At 46.2% G+C, this 24,139-nt stretch overlaps 1 protein-coding gene across 1 annotated transcript in view; it reads left to right on the top strand.

The window, feature by feature from the left end:
- Window positions 1–2,180: 2,180 nt before the first annotated feature.
- Grik4 (glutamate ionotropic receptor kainate type subunit 4) overlaps window positions 2,181–24,139 on the top strand; it is a 305,772-nt gene continuing 283,813 nt past the window's right edge. The window contains exons 1-2 of the mRNA XM_036193270.1: window positions 2,181–2,291; window positions 13,078–13,209. Of these exons, the coding sequence (XP_036049163.1) occupies window positions 13,128–13,209 (82 nt within the window). The 5' untranslated portion in view covers window positions 2,181–2,291; window positions 13,078–13,127. The remainder of the gene's footprint in view (window positions 2,292–13,077; window positions 13,210–24,139) is intronic.

Genomic DNA, 24,139 nt, shown 5'->3' with positions numbered 1-24,139 from the left:
GTGTGTGTGTGTGTGTGTGTGTGTGTGTGTGTGTGTGTGTGTGTGTGAGGGGTGTCCCAACACTTCATGTTTAATAGTACTTGTGAATTCTGAATGGTTATCCCTTGCCCTGTGGTCTGGATACCATGAACCTACAGTCACAGTAAGCATGGGACCCTTCAACAGTCAGGCTTGGGTTGGGCAATCTGTCCAGCAGTCATTCTTCATTTTATCCTAATGAGTCAGTCTAGGCTCAGCTTATACTGCCAATATTCAAAGCCCCCTGTCGACTCTATGTTGTAACTCATTACAAATACCCAGGAGAAGCTCTTTGTAGGAAACGTTAATGGTCAAGGATACAGGAACTGTAGTTTTTCCAGAAGGCATCCCCAGACTCATGTCTCCTGACTCAGCAACATATGCAAATGGCTTGAGGTCTACACCGTGCTGTGTTCTCTAACATCATTGTGTAGCATTACTGCGTTCCCACCTGTCTTCACGTACCTGCTGCATGCTAGGTTCTGGGGCACAGGGAGAAGGTGGGTAGAGAGAGTAGTGAGTAAGGATAGGGTCCTGCATATGATGCCTCTCTTTTCTGCCTTTGCAAGTTGTGTGATCTTGACAAACCACTCCTTCCCTCTGTCCTCAGGCTCCATATCGGCAGGTGGGAAGAATGAATGAGTGTATCTACCTCCCAAGGCTCTTTTGTAGACTGAATGAGTTGAAAATAGTGCTTTTTGCACATAGTAAACATCCATAAATATTCAAAAAATGCTGTGTTATCATGGAGTTCCATTCTTAGAAGTGCAGGATTTCGGAGCTTAAAAGATCCTTAGAGAACATGTAGCCTTATTCCTTCATTTTGCAGCACCAGAAACTGATGCTCAAAGAGTTGACTCCACAGAGCTGGTGTACCCAGGCCCCTGATTCCCCAGGCGGTCTTGCATCCAGGTGCCACCACACTTCTTGCCAAGGACATGCAATATTTACAAAGTGCTCCACAATTTTGTTAGGGGACAAAATTAAATTCTTCCTCAAGGGCCACAGAGTCTACAAGAGGAGATGGCTTGTTCCTCTACGGTGGCCTGCCACCAGCCCAGACCCTCTATCTGAGCAGCTGCTGTTTGGTCTTTCTCTCAGCCAGGGGTAGTGAAAGAACAGCAGGGAGGCAAACATCCATTTGTCTTGAGGAGCCCGGAGCGTCAGGAGAAGTAATCAAGATCTTGTTGCCCATGGCTGAGAGAAAACCTGTAATTAATCTGACTGCCCCTCTGATTTTCTCTGTCCTTTTTGCCACCAAACACTGTCTGCTGGCTGTCAGTCTCCTTTCTGTCCTACCTGGAAAAAATCATGATGAATGATGTGGTCGTCCCACGAAGACAGCAGAGTGAGAAGGGATGCCATCCAGTGCAGGTGGGCTGGGGGTCCAGACAGAATGCGCAGCAGCACAGGACTGTGGTGGGCTGTCTTCAGACTGTGCTTGTCGACTCCATCAACTGGCCACTGTCGTGAATCAGTGATTGTTTATTGAATCTCTATGCAGAACAGGCCCCATTGCATGTGTGTTAGGTAGATGTATGCCTAGCAGAGATGTTTCCTGCCCTCCATGGCAGTATGTGTATCAAGGGGAACATCTGCTCCTTCATTCAATTGTATTGATATGTGGGTGCCTCTCGTGAGCACTGTCCAAGGTGCTGGAGGTGCTGCTCTGAGGGAGAGGGAGAAAGCCCTTGCAAGATTGGCCTTCAGCTCAAAATAGAGACAAAACGGGGGGGGGGGGGCAGGGGCATGTCAGAGGTGATTAAGTCTGAGGCATGTTCAAGGAACACCTCCTCTGGCTTGGAGAAGCTGAATGGCCTGGCCATGGTGACAGAATGCAAATTAGGTTCTCCTTCTGGAAAAAGTAGGGATGACAACTTCTTGGTGTTAGAAGGATGTATTTGGGGCAGGTGCATGGGAAAGCAGAGGCAGAGAGGCAGAAGCGCCAGCTCCTACCACAGTGCTCTACGGGCTTGGGAGTGAGAGGCCACCATAGAGCAGTGTGATGACTGGCACCTGTGAGCTAGGTCAGAGCAGGTGAAGGGCCACAGACAGGGAGCTTGGGTTGGGGCAAAAATAAGATGGTGAATCCGTAGCCAACATGTTAAGTGCTTGACAGCTTACCTCACTTCTGAACTTACTCTTGTGTTCTTTCATTATTTCAACAGACACCGTGTGAGTACCTACTATGTGCCAGCCTGTGCCAGGCACTGGGGACACAGGTGGAAAAGTCCGAGTCGTTCCCTGCTTTTCTGGTTCTCGTCGTCCCCGAGGTAGGCACTGCTTTTCCTGGGTTTTCAGTGGATGAAACCACAGGCTCTGGTTTCAACAGTGTCCATTTCTGAAGGTCAGGGCCAGCTCCAGCCTCCTTTGGTTGTGGCTCTCCCACTGACCTTAAGACTGACATGGCCAACCAGGGTGTTCAGAAGAGTGCCCCCAATGCTCCGCAAAGGCCTGCTTCTGATCCCTTGGCCTTGCAAGTGTGACTGTATCCCAAGTTCTAGAACAATGCTTGGCATGTATTACAGCCTCCATAAATATTGTCGAGTGGATAAATGAACTGTCAAAAAGCAAGGAACTGTAAAAATCCAGTTATACTGTATCAAAGCAATACTAAATACAACCATTTGCATCAATGCCTCCCGTTTATGCCTAATCAGCACCTGGCATGGTAATTATCATATAGACGGCTAAGTAGGTGTCAGATTAACCCTGTGCATTTTATTTGATGACAGAATTACACTCGGTTCATGCAGGTGTGACTTTTGTTGTGCCTGGCTCCAAAGCCTGGCTGAAACTATAGAGACTGCCTTTCAGATCAATGATTTCTAAGGTCCTGGGAGCCCTTAACCCTAGACCCAGTGGTGAGAGATTGTTTCCCAGGCTGTACAAAAATGCAAAGGACCATCTGTGGCATGAATGGGAGGCTCAGTGGTTTGCAGAACCCCCCCCCCCCGCCCCAGGTCTTGAGAGAGTCCATCTGCCAAACAAGCTCTGTAACAGATGAGGAGGTGACACCCAAGAATACTGAATTGCGTGCTCAAGGTCACACAGAGCCCAGGCTGGCAGGCCTCTGACTCCACCTCCTCCTCCATTTTAGCTGATAGCTTGGGAGATCAGCAAGCTGGAGCTTCCAGTTCCTCTGTAAAGACCATAAAAGACTGAGGTGTTGGCCTTACACTGGCATGCAGCCTTTAAAAGCTAGCATTTAGATTAAAATATTTGATTCAGTGCTAGGGAAGCCGATATCCTAGTGTTTCTAGCATTGCCCCCTCCCCCCAAAAAATCAGAAGCCTCCTCTCCTGCTAAGTTTACTAAAAGAGGCTCCTGAAAGCAGGTTGAGCATCCCCATCTTTAGTCCTAGGTGTACAGACACAACCCTGTCTTAGATGTGCTTGCACTTTAGCGTGGAGAGAGTCAATCACCAAAAAAATCAGCACTCTCATAATAAGTAAGAGTGCCAGCCCAGGAAAGCAAGCCCTGCGCCTCGCCTAGGCAGCAGAATAGATGACCCTGTTTACAGCTGGTGAGATACCCCTAAGACTGTGAGAATGGGATAGCTGGTCAACCTCCCCCCATCTGCCATGTGGTGATGAGGGTGAGAGAAAGATGCCCTTTTGCCCCTGGACCCTGCCACCTGTGGTAGATGAGGGCTCCCCCTTAACAGTTGCAGCACTTGGGAAAGGATACTCTACATCTCACCTGGGCAGCACCATAGAGTTGACCCTGTTGGTGGAGGTGTGGGTGAGCCAGTCCTGATGTTGTGAGCATGGGAGAGCTATCTTCATTACTCATCAATGCCTGAGGAAGGTGGAGAAGCTGACCCTGAGGTCCTAAGAACAGGAGAGCTGTCCCTGCTCCTTCCTCATCAGCGGCAGCACTCAGGAGAGTGGCCCCTGCACCTCACTGGGCAACACAGTAGAGCTGGCCCTGAAGGTATAGGTGTGGGAGAACTGACTCTGAGGACATGAAAGTGGGAGAACTGGCCCCACCCCTTGTTCATCACTGCAAGGGGTGAATTACCCAGGGCAATGCTGGAGAGCTCACCCTGGTGGTGAAGACAGGGTAGATAGCTGGTGATCTGACCAACCCTGAAACTACCCAGGCTCAGAACGCCTCCTTTTATTCCCTTTTTCTCTTAAATTAGGGGGAGGAGATGGGTGGGATTGAGAGGCATAATGTGAAAGACACAAAGAATAAATAAAAATAAAGTTAAAAAAAAAAAAAGAGTGCCAGGCTTCTCTTGAGACCAGGTTGGCTTTAATCTGTCTTTGCACCAGCTCCCAGTGCTCTGATCTGCTTACCAAATGTTCCCACTGGCTTGTGTGTTTGAGCATTTGGTACCTGGGTGGTGGTGCTGTTGAGGGAGGTTTAGAATCTTCAGGAGGTGGAGCTTAGCTGGAGGAAGTGGGTTACTGGGGAGTGCAGTTCATGGGTTCCAGCCTGGCCCTGCTTTTAGCCTGAGTTCTCTGCTGCCTCACAGCTGGGATATGGGGAGCCCCAGCCACTGAGAACTCTGCCATGACTTCTCCTCTCCAACTACGAGCCAAAACAAATCCTCCTTTTAAGTTACTTGTAGTAAGTATTTTGTCACAGCAGGGAGGAAAATACCAACCACATCAAGAAGGAAAGGACAGATTCTGGGCCTGGTTTGTTATCATTTTCCTTTACTCCTCTGTTCCCTCCCATATCGTCCTCCGCCTCCCTGCAGCAGGGGACTGTTTGAGGCCTGATGCTCATTGAACAAATAGACACCATGCATCCACTGTTTGTAAGGAGGCTCTGGGGACACCACAGAAAGCTGGGGACAGTCCTTGCTCTTAAGAGGCTCACAGTGATCCCAGCTGGAGACTTAAGGACAAGCATCAGCCAGAGAGGAAAGTGCTGCCTCTGAGTCACCACAGGCTGCCATGCTGGCTCACAGGGGAGGACATAATTCTGGGGATGTGCAGAGAGGAGAAAACACACACACACACACACACACACACACACACACACACACACACACACACACACACACACCCCTACCTACCTGGGGAACATGTGCAGGGGAAGCTGCAAGGTATGATGGGAAGAGTGAGTGTACATTCAAATGTAGGGTATCATGAAACACAGAAAACTTCTAAAGCTTAACATGCCTAAGGAAAAGTACACAAGGGCCCTGACCTGTGTAACTAGCATCCAGAGTAAGAAACAGATCTTCTGCTCTGCAGAAGTCCCTGGGTCAGTGTCTACCCTGAGCAGAGTTCTAAGTGGTTGTTAATCTTATAAAATAATGGGTTTCATACCTGTACATAACCTACTTGGAGCATAGTCCCTTCCTGTCATCCTTTCTTTTTAAAAAAATTTATTTTATTGAATTAGTAATTTTTTCACTTATTTTGCTTACCACCACAGTTTCTCCTCCACTTCTCCTCCTCTGTTATCGTTTCCTCTCCTTCCCCTGATTCCATTTCTCTTCCCACATAGTTCCCTCCTCAATTTCCACATCATCTTTTACTTCTAGACCACACATATGGCAGAAAACACGACACTTGTGTTTCTCAGTTTGCCTTATTTCCATTAACATCATGCTCTTCAGCTCTATTCATTCTCTTTCAGATGACATTATCTTTTTCTTTATTGATGACTAATATTCAGTTGTATGTATGTATGCCACATTTCCTTTATCCATTCATCTTCTGGCAGACAACTAGGCCAATTATCTAACTTGGCTTCATTAGTCAGGGTTCTCTAGTGTCACAGAGAGACATATATTAAAGGTATCTTCCCACCTCAAGATCCGAATTAAAGGCATGTGTCTTACAGCCTTAAGGTCCAGATTAAAGGCCCAAACTAGGAGTTCACCCACTTCAAACCAAGCAGAAAATCTCTCAACAGGTGTGCCCTCCATTTCTGGGTTGTAGTTCATTCCAGATATAGTCAAGTTGACAATCAAGAATAGCCATCCCATTGGCTATTGTCAATAGTGCAGCCAGGACCCCAGGTATGCAGTCTCTCCAGTGTATGCTAATTTCATTTCCTTCAGGTATACACCCAGAAGTCACATTGCTAGATGATACAGTAGATTTTGTTTTTTAAGGTCCTCCATACTGATTTCCACACTGCCTGTACTTGCTAATTTACATTTATACCAACAACACATAAGGATTTCCCTTTCCCCTGCATCTTTGCCATTATTTATTGCTTTTTTTCTTACTTGATGGTAACTCTTCTGACTGGCATGAGATGGAATCTCAGTGTAGTTTTGATTTACATTTAATGGCTAAAAACGTTGAACCTTTCGCCGTGTATTTATTGGCTATTTATACCTTTTAAGAAGTGTCTCCTCAGTTCAATTGCCCATTTATTGACTGGATGGTGTGTCCTTTGAGCGTTCATTTTTTTTTTTTTTTGGAGTCCTTTGTATATTAATTTTCTGTTGGGTGAATAGGTGGCAAAGACTTTCTCCTATTATGTAAGCTGCACCTTTACTATAGATTGTTTCTTCTTCTATGCAGAATCTTTTTAGTTTGATACAGTCCTGTTTGTCAATTCTTACTACAATTTCTTGAGCCATTGAAATCCTATTCAGAAAGCCTGCCTATTCTTACATTTTGAAGTGTTTTTTCTGTTTTTAGTTCTTTGAGAGTCTCAGGTCTTCTATTAAGGTCTTTAATTAATTTCAGGTTGGTTTTGGTTCAGGGTGAGAGAGAGAGAGAGATCTAGTTTCTAGTGGCTCTGAAGATTTCTGAGGTTCCTGTGTTAAGGAGGCTGTCTTTCCTCCAGCACTGGCCTTTATCAATTTTGTCAAAGATCAATGACTATAGCTGCTTGTGTTTATTTCTGGATCTTTTATTCCATTGTTTTATGTATCTTACAGTGAATTGCCTGGTACTAGGTTTTTCTTTGTCTGGATACCTTTTTATTAATGTATCAATCTTATTCCTTGTTATTATTGCACTTAGGATTTTTATATCTTTTTGATTCAATTTTGGAAGTTCTTTTGTGTCTGAAAATTATATAGATTTTTTTTCTAGATTTCTCAGTTTATTGGGGTATAAATTTTTTAATTAATTCCTAATTAACCCTCCATATTTCAGTGGTATATTTTGTTACTCATTCTTTGTTGTCTTAGAGTCTATTAATTTTGGATTTCTTTCTCTTTTGTAAATTTCTCAACTTCCATATGTTTATAGAGTTTTAGTTTCTCTTGCTGTTGGTTCAGTTTTATTCCATTATTATAAGAAAAAGTTACAAGCTATTCTTTCTTTTTTGGTATTTGTCGAGACTTGTTTTGCAACCTAAAATATTATCTCTGTTATGAGATATATGAGAGAGCTGTATGAGCTGCTGAAAGGAATACATAATCTGCAGTTTGGGATGTAATGTTCTGTAGGTATCTGTTACATCTATTTGGTCTATAGATAACTCTGAAGTTTCCTCATTGGTTTTGGGGGGAGTTGCATGACATAGTTATTGATGAACAAGGGGGTACTGAAGTTATCCACTATTCTTATATTCGGTCTTTCCTGTCCACCTGTGTTTGTTTTATAAAACAGGAGGTTCTGATGCTTAGTGCCCATATATTTATAGTTATTACATCCTCTTGACATATTTGTTCTCTTTACCAATATGTAGTATGTGTTTGTTTTTGTTTTGATCTCCTTGAGTTTTGGAGGTATCTTTTGTTGTGTATAAACATCACTTCTTCTGTTTGCTTCTGGATTCCATTTGCCTGGAATATCACTTGTCACCCCTTTCCTTTCAGTCTGTGTATGTCTTTGGCAGTGAGGTGTGTTTCTTGCAGGCAGCATGCAGTTGGGTCTTTATTTCTTACCTAATTAGTTAGTCCATGCCATTTAATGGGAGAGCTAAGATCATTTACACTGGAATTCTAATCGAACAGAAACAGTTTCATTCCTATCACTTTATTGTTTTTTTCCTGATGTGTGATTCTTTTCTAATTCTCTTTTGCTAATTTACTGTTCTGGAGATTTATTCTTTCCTGTGCTTTCGGGATTGTGTTTGTCTTCCTCTACTATCCTCTGCAGTGCTGGTTTTGTGTCATGGATTCCTTTAGATTTTGTTTCTCTTAGAGAGTCTTTATATTTGTTTAATTATGAAGTTTTAATGTGATGGCTTTATAGTCTAGACTGATGGGGTTTTCTTCCATAGTTGAAATAAATAATTCCATTTGTTCCTGACTTTAGAGTTTCTGTTGAGAAATCTGAGTTATTCTAATAGGTTTACCTTTAGAATGAGTTAGCATTTCTGTCTAACAACTTTAAATATTCTTTTTCTTCTGTAATCTTGGCTTTTTAACTGTAATATGTGGAACCTCTCTTCTGGTCCTGTTTGTTTCGGCTTCTGAATGCTTCCTGTTCCTGTAGGTCTGCATCTTTCCCAAAACTTGGGAAATTTTTTTTTATATCATTTCACTGAGTAGATTTTATATCCTTAGTTTATATCTCAGTACCAACTTTTACATCAAAATCATATAAATGTGGTCTTTCAGTTATGTCCCAAGAGTTTTGTATGTTCTGTTCATAATTTCTTACATTTTAAAAATTGTTATTTTCTAAGTATACTAATTTTTCAGTCTTGTCTCCAGCCCCTGAAAAATCTCACTTTTAATTGGTTTAGTCTTTTAGTTTGGTTTTCCATTGGGTTTTTTAATTTAACTTAATGGGATTTTCATATCCATGATTTCTGTTTAATTCTTTTAAAAAAACTGTTTTTTGAACTTCTGATTTATATTGTTTACTGCTTTCCTTAATTGGTCCAATTATTTTTTATGTATTTTCTTAGAACTCATTGGTATTTAAAAAGTCATTTTATAAAATCCTTCATTCTAGTATTTTGTCTTATTCATTATCTTTGGAGTTGGTTGCTATAAAATTATGAGCTTTGGGGGAGTTTTGCTGTCTTATTTTCATATATCTCTTATTTCTGTGTTGAGACTTGAGTATATTTTGGGATGGATAGCTTATACTTTTTTTGAGACAGGGTTTCTCTGAGTAACAGCCATAGCTATCCTGGAACTCGCTCTGTAGACTAGGCTGGCCTCGAACTCACAGAGATCTACCTGCCTCTGCCTCCTGAGAGCTGGGATTAAAGGCATGTGCCACCATGCCTGGCTAACTATTATACTTTTATATGCGAGTCTCTTTAAGGAAAATGATCTCTTGATGATGTATCCTTTGGTAGCAGATTATTGTGAAATGGGTTTTGTACCATAGCTTCCCTGTTGTTTTTTTTTTTTTGGGGGGGGGGTTAGTCTCTTTTGACATGGTACATATGCTGTCAAAGCCTATAGCTTGTGCTTTCTCTGTAGGTCTCACAAGGGTGGGGCACTTCTAGTGTAGTTAGGCAGATGTATTGTAGACAGCAGAGTATGTGAGGTATGTCCTCTGTCATCACTCCTCTGCTCTGGTCACTAATGTCCAGCCTGAAAGGATGTGGGATGACACACACTGTAGCCCTTCACAGATACATTATCCACACTTTGTTGTTGTTTATCTCTGCTGTTTTTATGGACTGCACCTGTGCCTACTTGGATCCTGGTCTTCAGATGGATATTTTTATATCCCCTATTTGTGGTATTGATGTATTCACTGAGGTTATAGCAGGGCTGGGTTGGGTATAGAGCAAGGTGCCCAGACTCTTTAGCAGGGCTGCATATGTAGCTCAGCAGCAGCAGAGCATCTACTGCTGTGCTTGACTCCCAGCCGGTGAAGGAGGGGAGACAAAAAGCATCGAGTAGCAGTGAACCAGGTAGAAAGAATATAAAGCTCCACACCCACAGCCCTCAACCTTGACTACAGCAACAGGAATGGTGGTGGTAGAAATGATACAGTCAGAACAAATTTAACCCATGTTAGGAAAGGTATACCTAGGAGAAAAGATGAAGGAAAAGATGAAGGCAAAAAAGTCAGAGCATTCAAAAACTGAAAGGAGAAAACAGGCAAAAAGTAGAAAGTGAATAAAGTTGACCACTAGAAGGAGAGGGAGAGAAAGAGCAATTAATCCCTGTTCCAAATAATTGAAAATACAGAGGAAAAGGAGGAGAAATGTATGTATATGAACAAGTCAGAAAAAAAATGAGCCTCAATAAAAATATTGAAATAAGTATTGTCTCTGCTGGGGCGTTGATGTGGGCAAGGATGGCTGGGAACTCACTTCCTCAGCCTGTTTGCTCCTCTTCCTGTGTCTTCTCCAGCTGTGTGTTTCTTGCAGAGACTGGGGTTAGTTGCCCTTCCTTTTCTGGGGTTATTCTATGGGAGTGGTTTGGGACCAAACTGGTGGGAGTAGTTTTGTTTCTCTGCGTGGTAGTACAAAGTAACATGGAAGCCAATTCCTCGGTCCAAGTTTATCCCAAGTACACTATTTCAAAACATTTCTAAGGCCAGGTTGGTGCTGAGCTCCACTGGGGTCTCCATGAAGGATGCCCCCCGAAGGATGTCGGGATAACCAAGTGTATTGCATTGATGGGATACAGTGGAGCGCAAAGTCTGTGTTTTCTCAAGGTCCCGTGTCTAAATGTAGTTGTGTATACCCACTTAGTTTTCTGACCCTCTTTGGCTGCCTGCTGGGATTCCCCAGTCTTAAGGAAAAAGAAACTCCACTTATTTTTGTATCTCTGACCCAAATCCTACTGTTAATATTTTTTTCAATGAGCTGGCTTCACTAGCATTCTACTGGACCACTCTGGGCTGCAAGGTAGACAATGGCTGGGAAGTGTGGTAATAATTGCTGTGAGTTCTAGGGAAAAAGAAAATGTAGACATTCGGCTTCGCCAGGCAGAAGCTTGGTGGGCTGCAACCTTCTCAATATGGTTCTCCATTTACTGCACCAGCCTTCTGTGGTGAGGCAGGCAGAGCATTGCTGAAGAGCCAGCACACCTGGCAGCCCCAAGAACAGCTAAATCCAGACGGCCTTTCTTCCTGCCTGTATCTTCATGGTGTTTCTCCCTTTATTTCTCTGTTACAATGATCTGTGGGCTCAGTTTCCCTTTCTGTCCTCTTGTGTGTGCATGAGTGTTCATGAGTGTGAAAGTGCATGTATGTGCACATGTGTGTGGAGGCTGGGGGCAAGCTTAGGTATCATTCCTCAGGTGTTGTCCACCCTGCATTTTGAACCAGAATCTGTCACTGTCCTGAGGCTTGCTGAGTGGGCTAGACAGACTGGACAGCTAGTCTCAGGGATCTGCATGTCTCAACTTTCTCCATACTAGGATTACAAGCATGCATCTGTCTTTTTGTGTGTGTGATTTCTGGTTATCAAACTCAGGTCCTCATGCTTACACAGCACGCAGCTTATTGGCTGAGTTATTTCTCTAGTCTATGATATGTGCATTTTCTTGTCCTCTGGTTTGATAGTCATTGGCTCTGGGTCTCTCCCAGTCTCTGTGTGTCCAGTGTTGAACACTAATGTATCCCTCAGTTACTCACCTCACTGAGAAGCTGTTTTCTGGCAGTATCAATTTCAAACCACAGAGAAGCTTAAAGGTGTTCCTTGCTTCTAACCCATCATTTGGTGACATTTTTTCACTGACTGAACTTTTGATTGCATACCACTTTTGTTTGTTTTCACACTTTAGAGTCATGCTGTGTGAAGTTTTGTGTCTGATATCTTTTTCTCAGAGTTGTGTTAATGTCAATCCTTGTGCTGTCACTTGTAGTAATTGATTATTCATGTCCATGCCTTTATCACACTGTGTTGTATGAAGATACAGTATATTTTCCCCTTCTGCTGCTGGACACCTGGACAGCTTGCAGTTTGGGCAAATACAAAGAATGCCACTGTGAACATTCTAGGGCATGTCTTTTGGGAGCACACCTGCATATCTATTGGAGAATTATCAAGGAGTGGAGTTGCTGGTTAATGCGTATTTTTGTAAAGCTCCGGTAGACCAGTTCTCCAAAGCACTGCCATGATTTATGTTCCCTCACGGTGTGTGAGAAACCTAGTTGCTCCATGTTCTTGCTGACAGTTTGTAAATGCTGTTGCTTAAAATGTGCTTCCTTGATGCCAGAGGATCTGAGCATCTTTTCAAATGTGCATAGGCCATTGATGATATTAGTTAGTGAAGAGTCTGTTCAAGGCTTTTGACTGGCTTTCTCTTGATTATCTACGGGATGGGAGGAGAAAACATTTTAATACTTTTCTCCTACCCTGGAGCATCCAGGATTAAACATACAGGTGCTCAGGGCCCCCACTTTCATCTCAGTTGTGAGGCAAAACTGGTTTGCTACAGACACTGACTCTTAGAGTAATGGAGAGGTCATGGGAGGATTAGTGGTCCTGCTGCCTTGGGGAGGCGCAGCCCCATTGACAGCTCCAATTTTGATATCAGGTAGGTGAGGAGGTGGAGGAAGGATGTGAGAAGAGCTTAGTTAGCATCTGGAAGACGCAGGTGCAGAAAGTGTATGTTGGGCAGGGATATGTACCTCTGTCATCTCCTTGCTGGGAAGAGATGTCTCCTGACCCAGCCATGTAGGAACTGACGTGCATGTAGTCCTTCATTTAGGGCAAGCCTTACATAAGGTAGCTTCCCCTGTGTTATCTTGGTCTTCAGACCAGCTCCACCAAGAGGGAATTAACACCACTTATGCAATCAGGGAAGCGCTGAGACAAAGAGAAGCCTTGTGAAGACCACACAGGTGGCAGGTGGGAGAGCTGTACTTGGACCCATCCCATGTGCTTGAGAATAACCCTCCTCATGCCTTCTCTTCTGTGTACCCATGGCTTCTGTTCCTTAAGACAAACTGAAGGCCTTGATTCTTAACCAGAGATTTTGAAAGTGAGGTACCATGGGTCCTGCAACCTGTTAGAGCAGCCTGCCCTATGTTCATCAAGGGCCTTCTTTGAACCCCAATGAGTACAGGAGGGGAGTCAAAGGCCCAGTTCCAGGGCTTTGCCTGCAGCTTTCTCATGGGTACTGCTGGAAGTTCTGGAGGGATTGTCAGCTCTCCCCACTGAGGTTTTTGGGTGCTCTCTGGAACCTCTGTCACTGGGATGGACCAGGTGGCTGCCTAGCCTGTGTAGGACTCACACGCTTCCTCCACTCCCTCACAGCGTTATGTCATGCCCAGACCAGCAGAGGGCTCCATGAGGAGTTATAGAAGATGCCCCGTGTCTCCGCGCCTTTGGTGCTGCTTCCTGCATGGCTCGTGATGGTCGCCTGTAGCCCACACTCCCTGAGGATCGGTAAGTACAGTCTGCCTCTGGGTGGCAGTCTCGTTGTTACCCTAAGTGTACACAGAGGAAATACCTTTATACTTCACAGGCTCTGTGGGATGCTTCTCTGACCTCCCTAAGTGTGGCTGTGACAGACGTGCAGGTGGTAAAGACAGAGGTGGACACAGATGTGGATGTGGTGAGGGGGCAACAGGCTAGTGGCTCCCATCTGTTCTTCCTGCCAGGCTCCGTCTGTGCCTAGAATAAAATGCTGCCTACTCCTTGGTGTAATTCATGACAGATTCAGTCTGCATGTGAAGGGGTAGCTGTTAGTGATTAAGGAGCGTGAAAATGGCCATGGGTCTTCCAAATCCAGGACTGGAGATAAGCAGTTGCCTCTTTCTTTTGATTAGTCCATGAAGACACTAGAAATGGATGTTAAAATCGTCTTTGGCAATTTGGATGGTGTCTGATGTCTGCTTGGTGATTCCTGCCCAGCCTGCTTGGAAGGGCCTTGAGTTGGTATCTACTAGACATGGCCTGGCTCTGAGAGGGATGACAGGGCTATTTCAGCCTCTTCTTTGTCCTTGTTGCTGTGGGCATGCCCTTCTAGGTGTAGACAAGCAGGGCTATCACTTACACCATTGGTACCTCTACTCTGGGCAGGCAAGCCCTGGGAAATGCTATGCCTTCTTTTCTGCAACAGGCAAGTAAGCCTAGACCACTGGAAGCCAAGGCACCATAGACCTTGAGATCTGGAGACACAGCCGTGGTGGTAGGAATGAGGATACCATCTACTCCAGCAAGAAGCAGTACAACATCAGATGGTCCAGCACAGGGAATCTTAGAGTCAGGACAGGTGGGAGGGGACCAGAGGTTAGGGATGTCAACATGTGTATGTTAACATAGGTCAGTATGGAATGAGGCATCCAAATTCTTGTGGCCTGCAGAAGACCCTCCTGAGAGCAAGACCTCCAGTATTAGGTTAGATGATCATTCTCCAGGATACGTTAAGCAGCCAGATAACCATGAATCCTTCATCCCAGACTGGAGGTGGGTAGAGCAGAGTGGCTGCTTTGTTCCTGACAGGTCTTTTCTTTTTTTCTTTTTCCTTTTCTTCCTTCCTTCCTTCCTTCCTTCCTTCCTTCCTTCCTTCCTTCCTTCCTTCCTTTCTTTCTTTGAGAGAATGTCTCACTATATAACCCTGTCTGGCCTAGAACTCACTCTATAGACCAGGCTGGCCTTGAGTTCACAGAGATCTGCCTGGCTCTGCTTCCTAAGTGCCAGGATTAAAGGGGTGCGCCACCATGCCTAGCAAGACCTGGATCTTCCATGTGGAACTGAAAGGCTGGAGGCCAATATAGAATAAAAATGGCTTGATGCTGGGCGGGAGAGCCTTTTCCATCATAGCAAGGACTGGTCTTAAGAGCACCGGAGTGCAGTTGGCACTCTGGTGATGGTCAAGGGGCCCAGGCATGGCCAGAGACAGGCCAACAGCTCAGACCACAGTCAGGTCGGGCATCACCTGCCGGAGGTTGAGCCTGTGGCTGCTCGAGCTGCTCCATGTCCTCCCACGGGCGTATTTCTCCACGTGAATGCAGTGGCTGCTGATAGAGATCTGAAATGTGGACAGGTGATCTAATTCTCCCCTCACCCTGCACTCAACTCCTTGTTCTGCTTGCTTTAAAAAAGACATTAAAAACAAGACCTTCCCTCCCGCTTCCTCATTCATTTCTATAGAAACTACAAAACCTCATTTAATTCTGCTTAGTGACGATGCAAAACAGTTCATATCCCCAAGATGCTTAATTTATACGATGCCTTCAGTTAGCTAGCGTTTGCTGCAAGGTGCCCACCACCACCACCAAATGAGCAGATAAAGCCATAGCCCATCAATTTCCATTTGTCACTAATGGGAAGCAGAAAGGAAGTGAGCCAGAATTACAGCCCCCTCCCCCCCCCGCACCCCCACCTTTCCTCTCTGGGCATTGGTTCTCTTGGGGGAGGAAGCAGACATTGGAGTCCACAGATCTCTGTCTTGGTTGCTAGGTTAGCAAGAGGGCTTTGAGGGGTCCCCACAGGCTCCCCACCCACACTGAACAATGCTTGTCTGAGTCTGTTGAACCCGCAGTTTTGATTCATATCAGTCTCCTTCTCGCTGATCTCTAGCCACAGATCTCACCATTAATCAAGGTCAAAGTGGGTTTGATCTCCTAGAGAGGCCAGGAAACACAGCTAAGCTGAGAGAGAGAGAGAGAGAGAGAGAGAGAGAGAGAGAGAGAGAGAGAGAGACAGAGAGAGAGAGAGAGAGAGAAAGACAGAGAGGAAGACAGAGAGGAAGACAGAGAGAAAGACAGAGAGGAAGACAGAGAGGAAGACAGAGAGGAAGACAGAGAGGAAGACAGAGAAAGAAACAGCAACACCAGGACCCATTTTCTTGTCTCCTTGGTTATCTTGGAGTTAGAAGCCTTGTAAAGTCCCTGATGGTTTCTGGTGGGGAGGCGCTAATTACATGGACCCTGGAGGGGAAGTAGATGGAGCAGGGCAGGGCTGGGAGGAGAAGTAGGTCAAGAAGATATGGGTAGCTGTGCTTCATACCAGGCAGCCTGACACATGGGTGGGCTGGGGCAGTGCGGAGGTTCCCAGGTCTCTGACAGGTTCACAGAAAAGGGAGGAACCACTGTTCCCCTCACCTTCTCAGGGGTCACTGCTATCACCTGTGAGCTTCTCTGGGTCTTTCTCCAGAGCCCTCCATATCCCCTGAGTCTTCAGAATAGATAGCTGTCAGAGCAGGACTATTTATAGGGACAGGAAATAAATTGTCCAGTCAGCGCCATCCTCATCCACACTTGTCGCTGGTGACAATATGGATGTTTGTAAAGAGGTGGCTGAACCCATTACCCTGCCTCGTGATGGCTGTTTTTCATTCAAGTGAGGCACAGGGCGGGAGATACAGCCAAATTGTCTATTACGGTGTCTGCTGTTTACCCCCCTGAATGAAGTTTTGGGTAAGAGAAAGGGGTTTTATTTATGGCTATAAGGCTATCCGCATAAATTTCCCAAACTCTCACTTGTGTGTTGGACCCCTTCAGTCATCTATCTCCCGAAAATGTTTTTGATTTTGCTTCTGTCCCTCTGGGTCCTCTGAGTGACGACTGGGGAGCCACAAGTAAATAAATGCCCCCAAACCACCCCCATCCCTGCAGCTCTCCCTGACTTAAAGGGATCATGGCTGCTGGGTCTTGCTATAACCCATTATCCAACCCACTCATTTTTGCAGAAGTGGTGTGGCCAGGGTCATATGGTTATAGGTAGTGGGCTGGAGAGCCTAGTGGCTTTCCTTTTTTTGGTGACCTTTAGCCACTGGGCAGCATAGTCAACTTTAGTACTACGGGACATTTTGTGTCCCCTAATGTTAGTCAATGTCCTTATCTCGGCTGCATTGGGTACTTACTAAGTTCTTGTTAACGGATGAACACTAGCTTGTCTTGGCTATTCTCCATGATGTGCTGTAGGCACACTGGGCTACCCACTACTGTTCAAGTATGAGGGGAGACTTACCCACACTCCGCCTGTGCCCTTACTCCGTGGGAGCGCTCTTCTTCCCATCCTCAGGGCTTGGAAAGCTGCTCTTCCTCCTCCTTCTCTCCTTCTCCTTCACCTCCTCCCCCCGTTTTTTGCTTCTCTTCCTCCTCCTCCTCCTCTTCTTCATCTTCCTCCTCTGTCACTTTCGGCTGAAATAGCTCTGTCTGCAAATCCTTTCCTTGGGGACAACAGCATCTCCTGTAACCATAGCAGTCCCAGTGAATGTATTGTGTTATTTCTGGTTTAAAGATATTGAAAGATGTGGATAATGATGGTTGTACAGTCTCTTGCTTTGCATTGGCATTTTTACCCCCAATGAATTACCAAGGGCTAGATGACAGACGAGGAAACCAGCGGGAGGACTTCAGTGGTTCGGTCCTGGTGCTGATGGAAGTCTTGCTCAGCATGGGTGGCACTAGACGCATCTCAGGTTAAGGCAGCAATCAAACCTCTTGTTTTTAAGGCTTTCCTCTCCAGCGAAGCAGCGGGAGCTCAGTTTTATTTGACACTCAGCCTTCCTAGGACCCCCGAGCGCTTTACAACTACAGTTTTTTACTTAGTTGATTTTCTCCAATGAGCTCCAATCCTTGGCAGAGAATGTCCAACCTAGAGCATTCAAATGCTATAAAGATGAAGCTAATAGGAAAATTGGGGAAGACAAGTGGGAAAAACAAAGCCCCTGGTTTCTGATCTCATCGGCTGTGTATTAAATCTTTTGGACCCACCGAGACTCAAGTCTACCATTGATTTCTTAGCTTTGTAGAGGATTCCCAGTGGAGGTTTTTGAGTAGTGGGCTCCCCTCAAAGTGTTACCACATGATTTGGTTTATGAAATTTTGATCAGTGTGCACAGTTTCATCTTTATTCCAAATTGGATCAACTAGCTAGACAATGAATCGGTCTTTTACAAGAGTGACAAATAGAAATTGATGACCTTCTCCTTTGTGGGTCACCTAGAGAAGGGATGCAGGGACATTTCTAGGACACAGTCTCTTTTTTGGTGGCGTTTCCAGGGAGTCTGTGTCTGTCTTATTTCCTCTCAGAGGCTAGCACAGCGCCTGGCCTACAGGACGAGGCTTGCTCACCACCTGCTGCATGAATTATCTATGGTAAATTTCAGTTTTCCATTGCTCCTTCTCCCAGAATGAATCAGAGTTCAAGTGTGGCATCCCATTTTGCAGGTAGTCTACAAGACATGTAATTAAGAGTAATTAAGAAAGTGTCATAGTTTGAATGTGGAATGTCCCTAGATGTTTGGTTCACAGCTGGTAGTGTTTTGGAAGTGGGGCCTCATGGGGGAGGGCCATTGAGCAAGGGCCTAGAGGTTTTTTTAGCCAAGCCTCACTTCCTGTCCATTCTTGTTTCCTGACTGTGGATGCAGTGTGACCCATGGCTTTGTACTCTTGCTGCCATGATGGACTGTACCCTCTTCAACTGGGAGCCAACAGAAACTCTTTGTTCCTTAAGTTGCTTCCTGTCATTTATGTGGTCACAGTAACAAGGCAAGTAGCTAATGCAGAAAATGAGTGTTTTGCCTCCAAACTGTGCATGTGTGTATTCAGATGACTGGCTCCCTGTACTCCACTCTGGACCAATGCATGTTGGGGTGGACATGGGAGGCTGGCAGGAGTTGGCAGCCAGCTTGGCTTTGTGTTCATTTGGGTGAAGGCACGTTGACCAAGATGGCACAACTCTGAAATTCTTGGTGACATCAGTGTCATGGATTGCAGTGAACCTGATGTGTTCACTGGGCTTGTATGAGACAGGAAGAAGGGAGCACATGCTGTGAGGAAGAGCCCAAGACTCTCAGGATTTGTGACTTGCCCAGGATCCTATGGAGCTAAGTGATTAAAGCCAGAGGATGTGAACTGTGGGAAATCTGAGGGTGTCACAGTCTGGGATAGCCTGTTGGCAGCACACTCCTTGTGGCCAAGAGTAGAAGCTTCCAGAGGCCAGGATGCTGATGTCTGGACCTCACAAAGGAGTGGGCAAATTGTTGCAGTGACTGTTAGTAAGCCAGGCTTCTCTGTTTGTTTTCAGCATATTTGTTATGAGTCTTTGGAGGGGGTGGGTGTTGGCAAAGATCACATTACAAGGGTATCAGAGGTGAGGCAGTGGGGCCCGGATTCTGTAACTGAATTCTAGATGATGAAGTTGGTTCCCGTATCCCTTTGGTGTATGGCTGCCTATGTTTATTTGTGCTAGAATGCCCTGGCTTCCCTGGAGCTCTCTTTTTTTTTTTTTTTTTTTGTCCCTGGGTGATGATACACTCCTCAGTCGATGTAAACAAGGTCCAGGCCTGCCTGCCGAGGTGGGTTTGATGGTCACCACTGGGTTGAGCAGGAAGTGGCATGGTACTGAAAGAATGTTGTCAGAATTTCAAAATCCTGTCTCTAGCTCCATGGAATGGCTTTCGGAGTCCTGGGATGTAGAGCGAGTCATTTGCACATTGTATTTGTGGGAAAGGGGGTTTGGAGTTATGGAGACTATGAAGAGAGATTGTTGTTTCCACATTTTGAAAAAATCATCTATCTGGCAGATGGAATGGGCATACCAGGTGACCACAGAGGCCTGACGGGAGATTTCAGCATCAAAGTGAGGACTGGACCTGTTACCCCCAGGACCCCTAGCCACCTAGGGTGTGACAGCTTAGTTAGCCTTTAGTCTCATACTCACATGGGAAGACACTTCTGTTTCATTAATAACCATTAACAAGAGCGTAAATTGAGACAGCCATCTGCCTAATTAAAGCCATGACCCTGTTTGGCTTCAGTTGCTTGGGAAGACACGATAGTCAGCAGATCTTTGTGTTTTGTGATATAGACCAGCCTTTCTGGGTGTGTCCAGTGTGGTGGGTGGGAGAAGCGGCTGCTAGAGCTCAGCCGAGTGCTTGTGTGTGAGTCTGAGTGGGTGGGATGCACTCATCTATATTAGCAGAACCTGAACATCCTACTCACAGCCTCGCGGCTCAGCTGCAGGCAAGACCGTGATCACACTTAGCTCTTATTAGTCTGGATAAGCAGGCACACGTTCCCTGCAGGGCTTACGGGAGCTGTTGGAGAGCATGGGACGTCAGGATGCTGTAGGCAAGCTAACAGGCTACCCACCAGCCCCTCTTGTGGGTGTATGTTTCCTCCCACTTGGTGGCTGGTTAGCTCCTGATGGACAGAGCTGATGGCACCCATTTAGCCCACCCCGATAATGAGAATTACAGAGAGAACCGAGGCTAATCCAGGTTTAATTTTGCATGTTCTGGCATGCCCAGTCCTGTAGTCTGCAGTTAGCACTCCTGTGCTGGCCTCTGGAGGTGTCATGGATGAGTCTAGTGTTTGGCCATGCTTGAGAATGTCTGCCGGCATGACGTCTTCAGATGCGAGGTGCTTTGCTCTGCACATCTATCTCAGGATTGGCCACAGCCTGTTATGTTCCTGTCTTCCTATGTTGCAGGTGGTGAAGTCATATCAGGACTGGTCAGTCCTCTAGGGCAGTCAACACAAGGCTCCCTCATGTGTTTCCCTTTTCTCAGTCCCTTCCACCTGGATTTACCCAGGTGCCTTATATGGTAGTTCCACTGTGGTGGGTTTCTGGAGAACAAGGGGAAAGTGGAGTCAGTTATGTTATGGGTATCTCTAAGATTAGCTTCTAGAGCTATTTGGTAGTGTAGAGGTTAGCTCAGTGCTTGGGTTCTGGAACCAGACTGCCTAGTTGTGACTGTGAGCCCTTCACTTTCAGAGTTATCTGTTCTTGGACAAGAATGTAACTTCCCAGTGCCTCTATTTCCTCCTCCACAACATGGAATCCTAGACCCAGTTTCATGTGTTTATGAGAATCTGACAAGTTTCTACTCAGCAAGCTCTGAGGACAACGTCGGGGGCTTGCAAGTGCTAAGAAAGTGATTCTCCTGATCATAACACCCCTGGGCTGGGCCCTGTCTCTTAACCTCTCCCTCCCTGGAGCACCCTTCTCCATTCCTCTAGCCGATCTCGTTCCTGCTTTCCATTTACTCTGTGTAGGGAGGTGAGACCCTCCCTCGCCTGGTTTGGGGAGCTCTCACTTCTGGAATTCCCAGGGTGCCTTGTGCTCATGTTCACCTGCTCACACAGCGCTGCCTTGTCTTCCTCGATGCTTACCTACCTGCTTTCCACAAACATTTTCCCAAATCTTGTTTGAATTCCATCCACAACCAGGAGCCCAGGAGCATCCTATGGAGATGACCTCTGTCTTTTGTACCTCCAAGTGTTGTTTGAGCCAGATGGCAACTCTTCCTTGGGCTCCTGCCCCTCTGTAACTACCCATGGCCCAGTGAGTTTTCTCCGTCCCTTTACAGAAGCACTGTGAGAGATCTGTTGACTCAAGCCCATTCTGTGTTCTCTTCCCTCTTTGCCTATGGATAGTACTCGGAATCAAACTTGGTTGTCAGGCTTGGTGACAAGCACCCTTCCCTACTGAGCCCACTCAGTGGCTTTCTCTCCATTTTTTTTTTTTTTTCATCTCTGAATATGGCTCTGTTCTCAGAGCTTTGACCTTGGGTGTCTTCTGTATCCACCCCATTGCCATGATGGTCTTTTGTACTCATAGGAAGATAATCTTCTAGTCTGCTCTCCAGCCCTGAGCCCACTCTGTAACTTATTTATGCCACCGTATACTTGTCATTGTCACATGGGTGACAATACAGACTTGAAAGAGGCATGTCTGCAGTTGAAATCTTGATTGTCACCCTCTGGCCTGCTCTTCCGATTGCTCCTCCACTCATTAATACTAGTACTCGGGATAATGAGATGGCTCTGTGGGTAAGACTACTTCCTGTGTAAGCATGGGAACTTGTTGAGCTCAAATCCTCAACATCCAGGTAAAAAGCTTGGCATGGTTACATGTACCCATCACCCCAGCCTTGTAGGACAGGTGGATCCTGGGAGATCATCTAGCCAAAAAGCCAAGTTTCTGGTTCAATGAGGGACCCTGTCTCAGGGATGAGGTAGGACAGTGACCGCTAGTGTCCTCCTCTGGGCTCTAAAAAGTGTGTGTGGATGCATGCACCTGAACACTCATGCATAAATACCACACACACACACACACACACACACACACACACACACACACACACACACACAGATATGTTCACAGACCTTACTCCCTCACTTGGTCATATCTACTTGAACTTGGGCTCCAAACCTTGGGGCCATCCTTCATCCCATCAGCCTCCAACCCCACCCAGTCCTGTTGGTTCAGTTTCCCAAGTTCAGCCATCACACCTTGACAACTTCCTGCCAGCTCGGGTGTCTCTTCCCTGTTCTGAGCCCCACTGTCTCTTCCCCACACTGATACAGAAACTTCTCCCTTGTTTCCTGATGGTCCTTTATGTCACCTGTCAATCTAAAAGAATGGCAGCAAGAGCAACTGTTTTTAAATAGACACTGGGTCGTGTTGGGTCTCTGCCTTGCCCTGCACTGGCTTCTTGTCCCAGCAAAGGACTAGTCCTCACCATGACCATCTGGGGCTCTCCAGAGTTTGCCACTCTCCTGTTTGTTTACATTTTCATTTCTGACAGCCTCTCTGCTGCTCACAGAGCACCAGCCCAGCCCCACCAGTACCTTCCCTTTCCCCAAACATGCCCAGCATGTTTCTACCTTATATAATCTTTGTATACGCTCTTCTCTCTGCCGAGAGCACTCTGGATAGCAGCATAGTTCATTTATGCGGGGACAGTCACACACTGACCCTTCTCTGGCCCTTCCCTGTCCCCAACATTTTCTATTCTTTGCCTAACTTTTTCTAGATCACATCTCACATCTGGTTCTGTTTTTTTTCTTTCTCCTGTCTGAATCCTCCTATGCAGGAAACTTTTTTGCCTTATTCTCTGATGCTTCCCCAGTACTTAAGACAATAAATATGTAGTATATAGTAGGTGCTCACAAAATATCTTCTGAATGAATGAATGAATAATGCAGACATGAAGGAGACTCCCAAGGAGCTTCAGAGTTGAGAGCTCTTGGAAGGCACAGCCTAGAGGCCCCTCTTGTGTGGCAGCAGCACTTAACAAGAACTCCTCCATCACCTAGAACAGTGCACTGGCACCATTGGCTGACTCAGTGTCCCTGTTTTCCAAGCTCTGTAATCATACCCCAGGTCTTGGGGCTACTCTTAATCCTGCTCTGAGGGAGCCTGAACCAGCAGGCAAGGGAATTAGCATTGGTGTGAGCCTTTGCTGAGAGTCATACTTTGTCCCTTGGATTCAGACACCAGGCTCTTGGTTTATAACCCATTCCCACCTGTGTGGTCCCTGGAATCCCTACCTCTCCACTGTGGCTGAGTTCCAGAGCTTCCCTTGGTATTCCGGCTGTGCCAGTCTCCTCAGGACTGCAGCCAGGCCTTACTTACCTCAGTCTTCCAAGAACCCAGAGGCCTGAACCCAGACCTGGTGTCCCTGCTGGGACTATATGACCAGCTTCCAGCCTTTTGCTTACACTGCTGCGGCTGGCCAGGTGCCTGCCTGCTGTTGGCCAGGAGCCCCCACCAGTCATGGCTGCCTGCCTGTGCTTACGTTCACAAAATCTAAATGGTGGCAGGGACGCCAGTATAACCCACTAAGGCTCTGATTAGTGATGACCATTGGTTTTTCTTCCCCTGTCTCTGCGTCCACTATACTACTTCCTGTCCTTGGGGCCAATGCAGGGCAGGCCTGGTACTCCTGGTGATGGCACCCGTGAGAGCGGAAGTGATGTCATTGTCCCTAGAGTCTCCCACCTCTCAAAGTCCTCACTAGTGCCTTTCACATGGTTGCTTGGTCTCTCATCATCCTGGACGCCCTCTGTCCCAAAGGTATTGTTTTCTCTTTCCCTCTTCTGGAGCAGCACGTGATTTCCTAAACCAGAGCACTCTTTTCTCACCTTCTAATCTACCAGTGGCTTTTCTTGTGTCCGGCTTATTCCCACTCAGCCCTAGCTGCACAGTCTTTGGGTTAAGAAAGCCAAGCCAGAGCTTTCCCTGTACTGTAAACCTCCACCCCGGGCTCCTACCCAGCTGGCTCTGCTCACACTCCGCAGGTAGAGGCTGCTCTTCCACAGCAGGTTGCTCCTGGGTCTCCAGACACCCCCAGTGTTAAGGTTCCAGATGTTGTAGGGGTGGGGTGTTCCTCACAGTAAGTCTGCGACTACCTCCAAAGCTATGAATTTCCATGTCTAGGACATGGTCTTTTGAGCACACAGTGACACAGAAAAGGGAGGAAATGCCACTTTGCTAGCAATACTCATACATTTCCCTCAGGGGCCGGGATCTAACAACAGGAGACTTTGAGCTTTCAGCTCAGAGGAAATAACAGGGGTTTTCCCAGAGATGACAGAAAAGGGGGCGTTCACAGCCGCAGGGGCCGCTGAAA

This window comes from Onychomys torridus, chromosome 7 (assembly GCF_903995425.1).
Source record: "Onychomys torridus chromosome 7, mOncTor1.1, whole genome shotgun sequence".
In the NCBI taxonomy this organism is placed as follows: domain Eukaryota; kingdom Metazoa; phylum Chordata; class Mammalia; order Rodentia; family Cricetidae; genus Onychomys; species Onychomys torridus.
The sequence above is the reverse complement of the archived record's forward strand: the minus strand, read 5'-3'. Positions and strand labels throughout refer to the sequence as shown.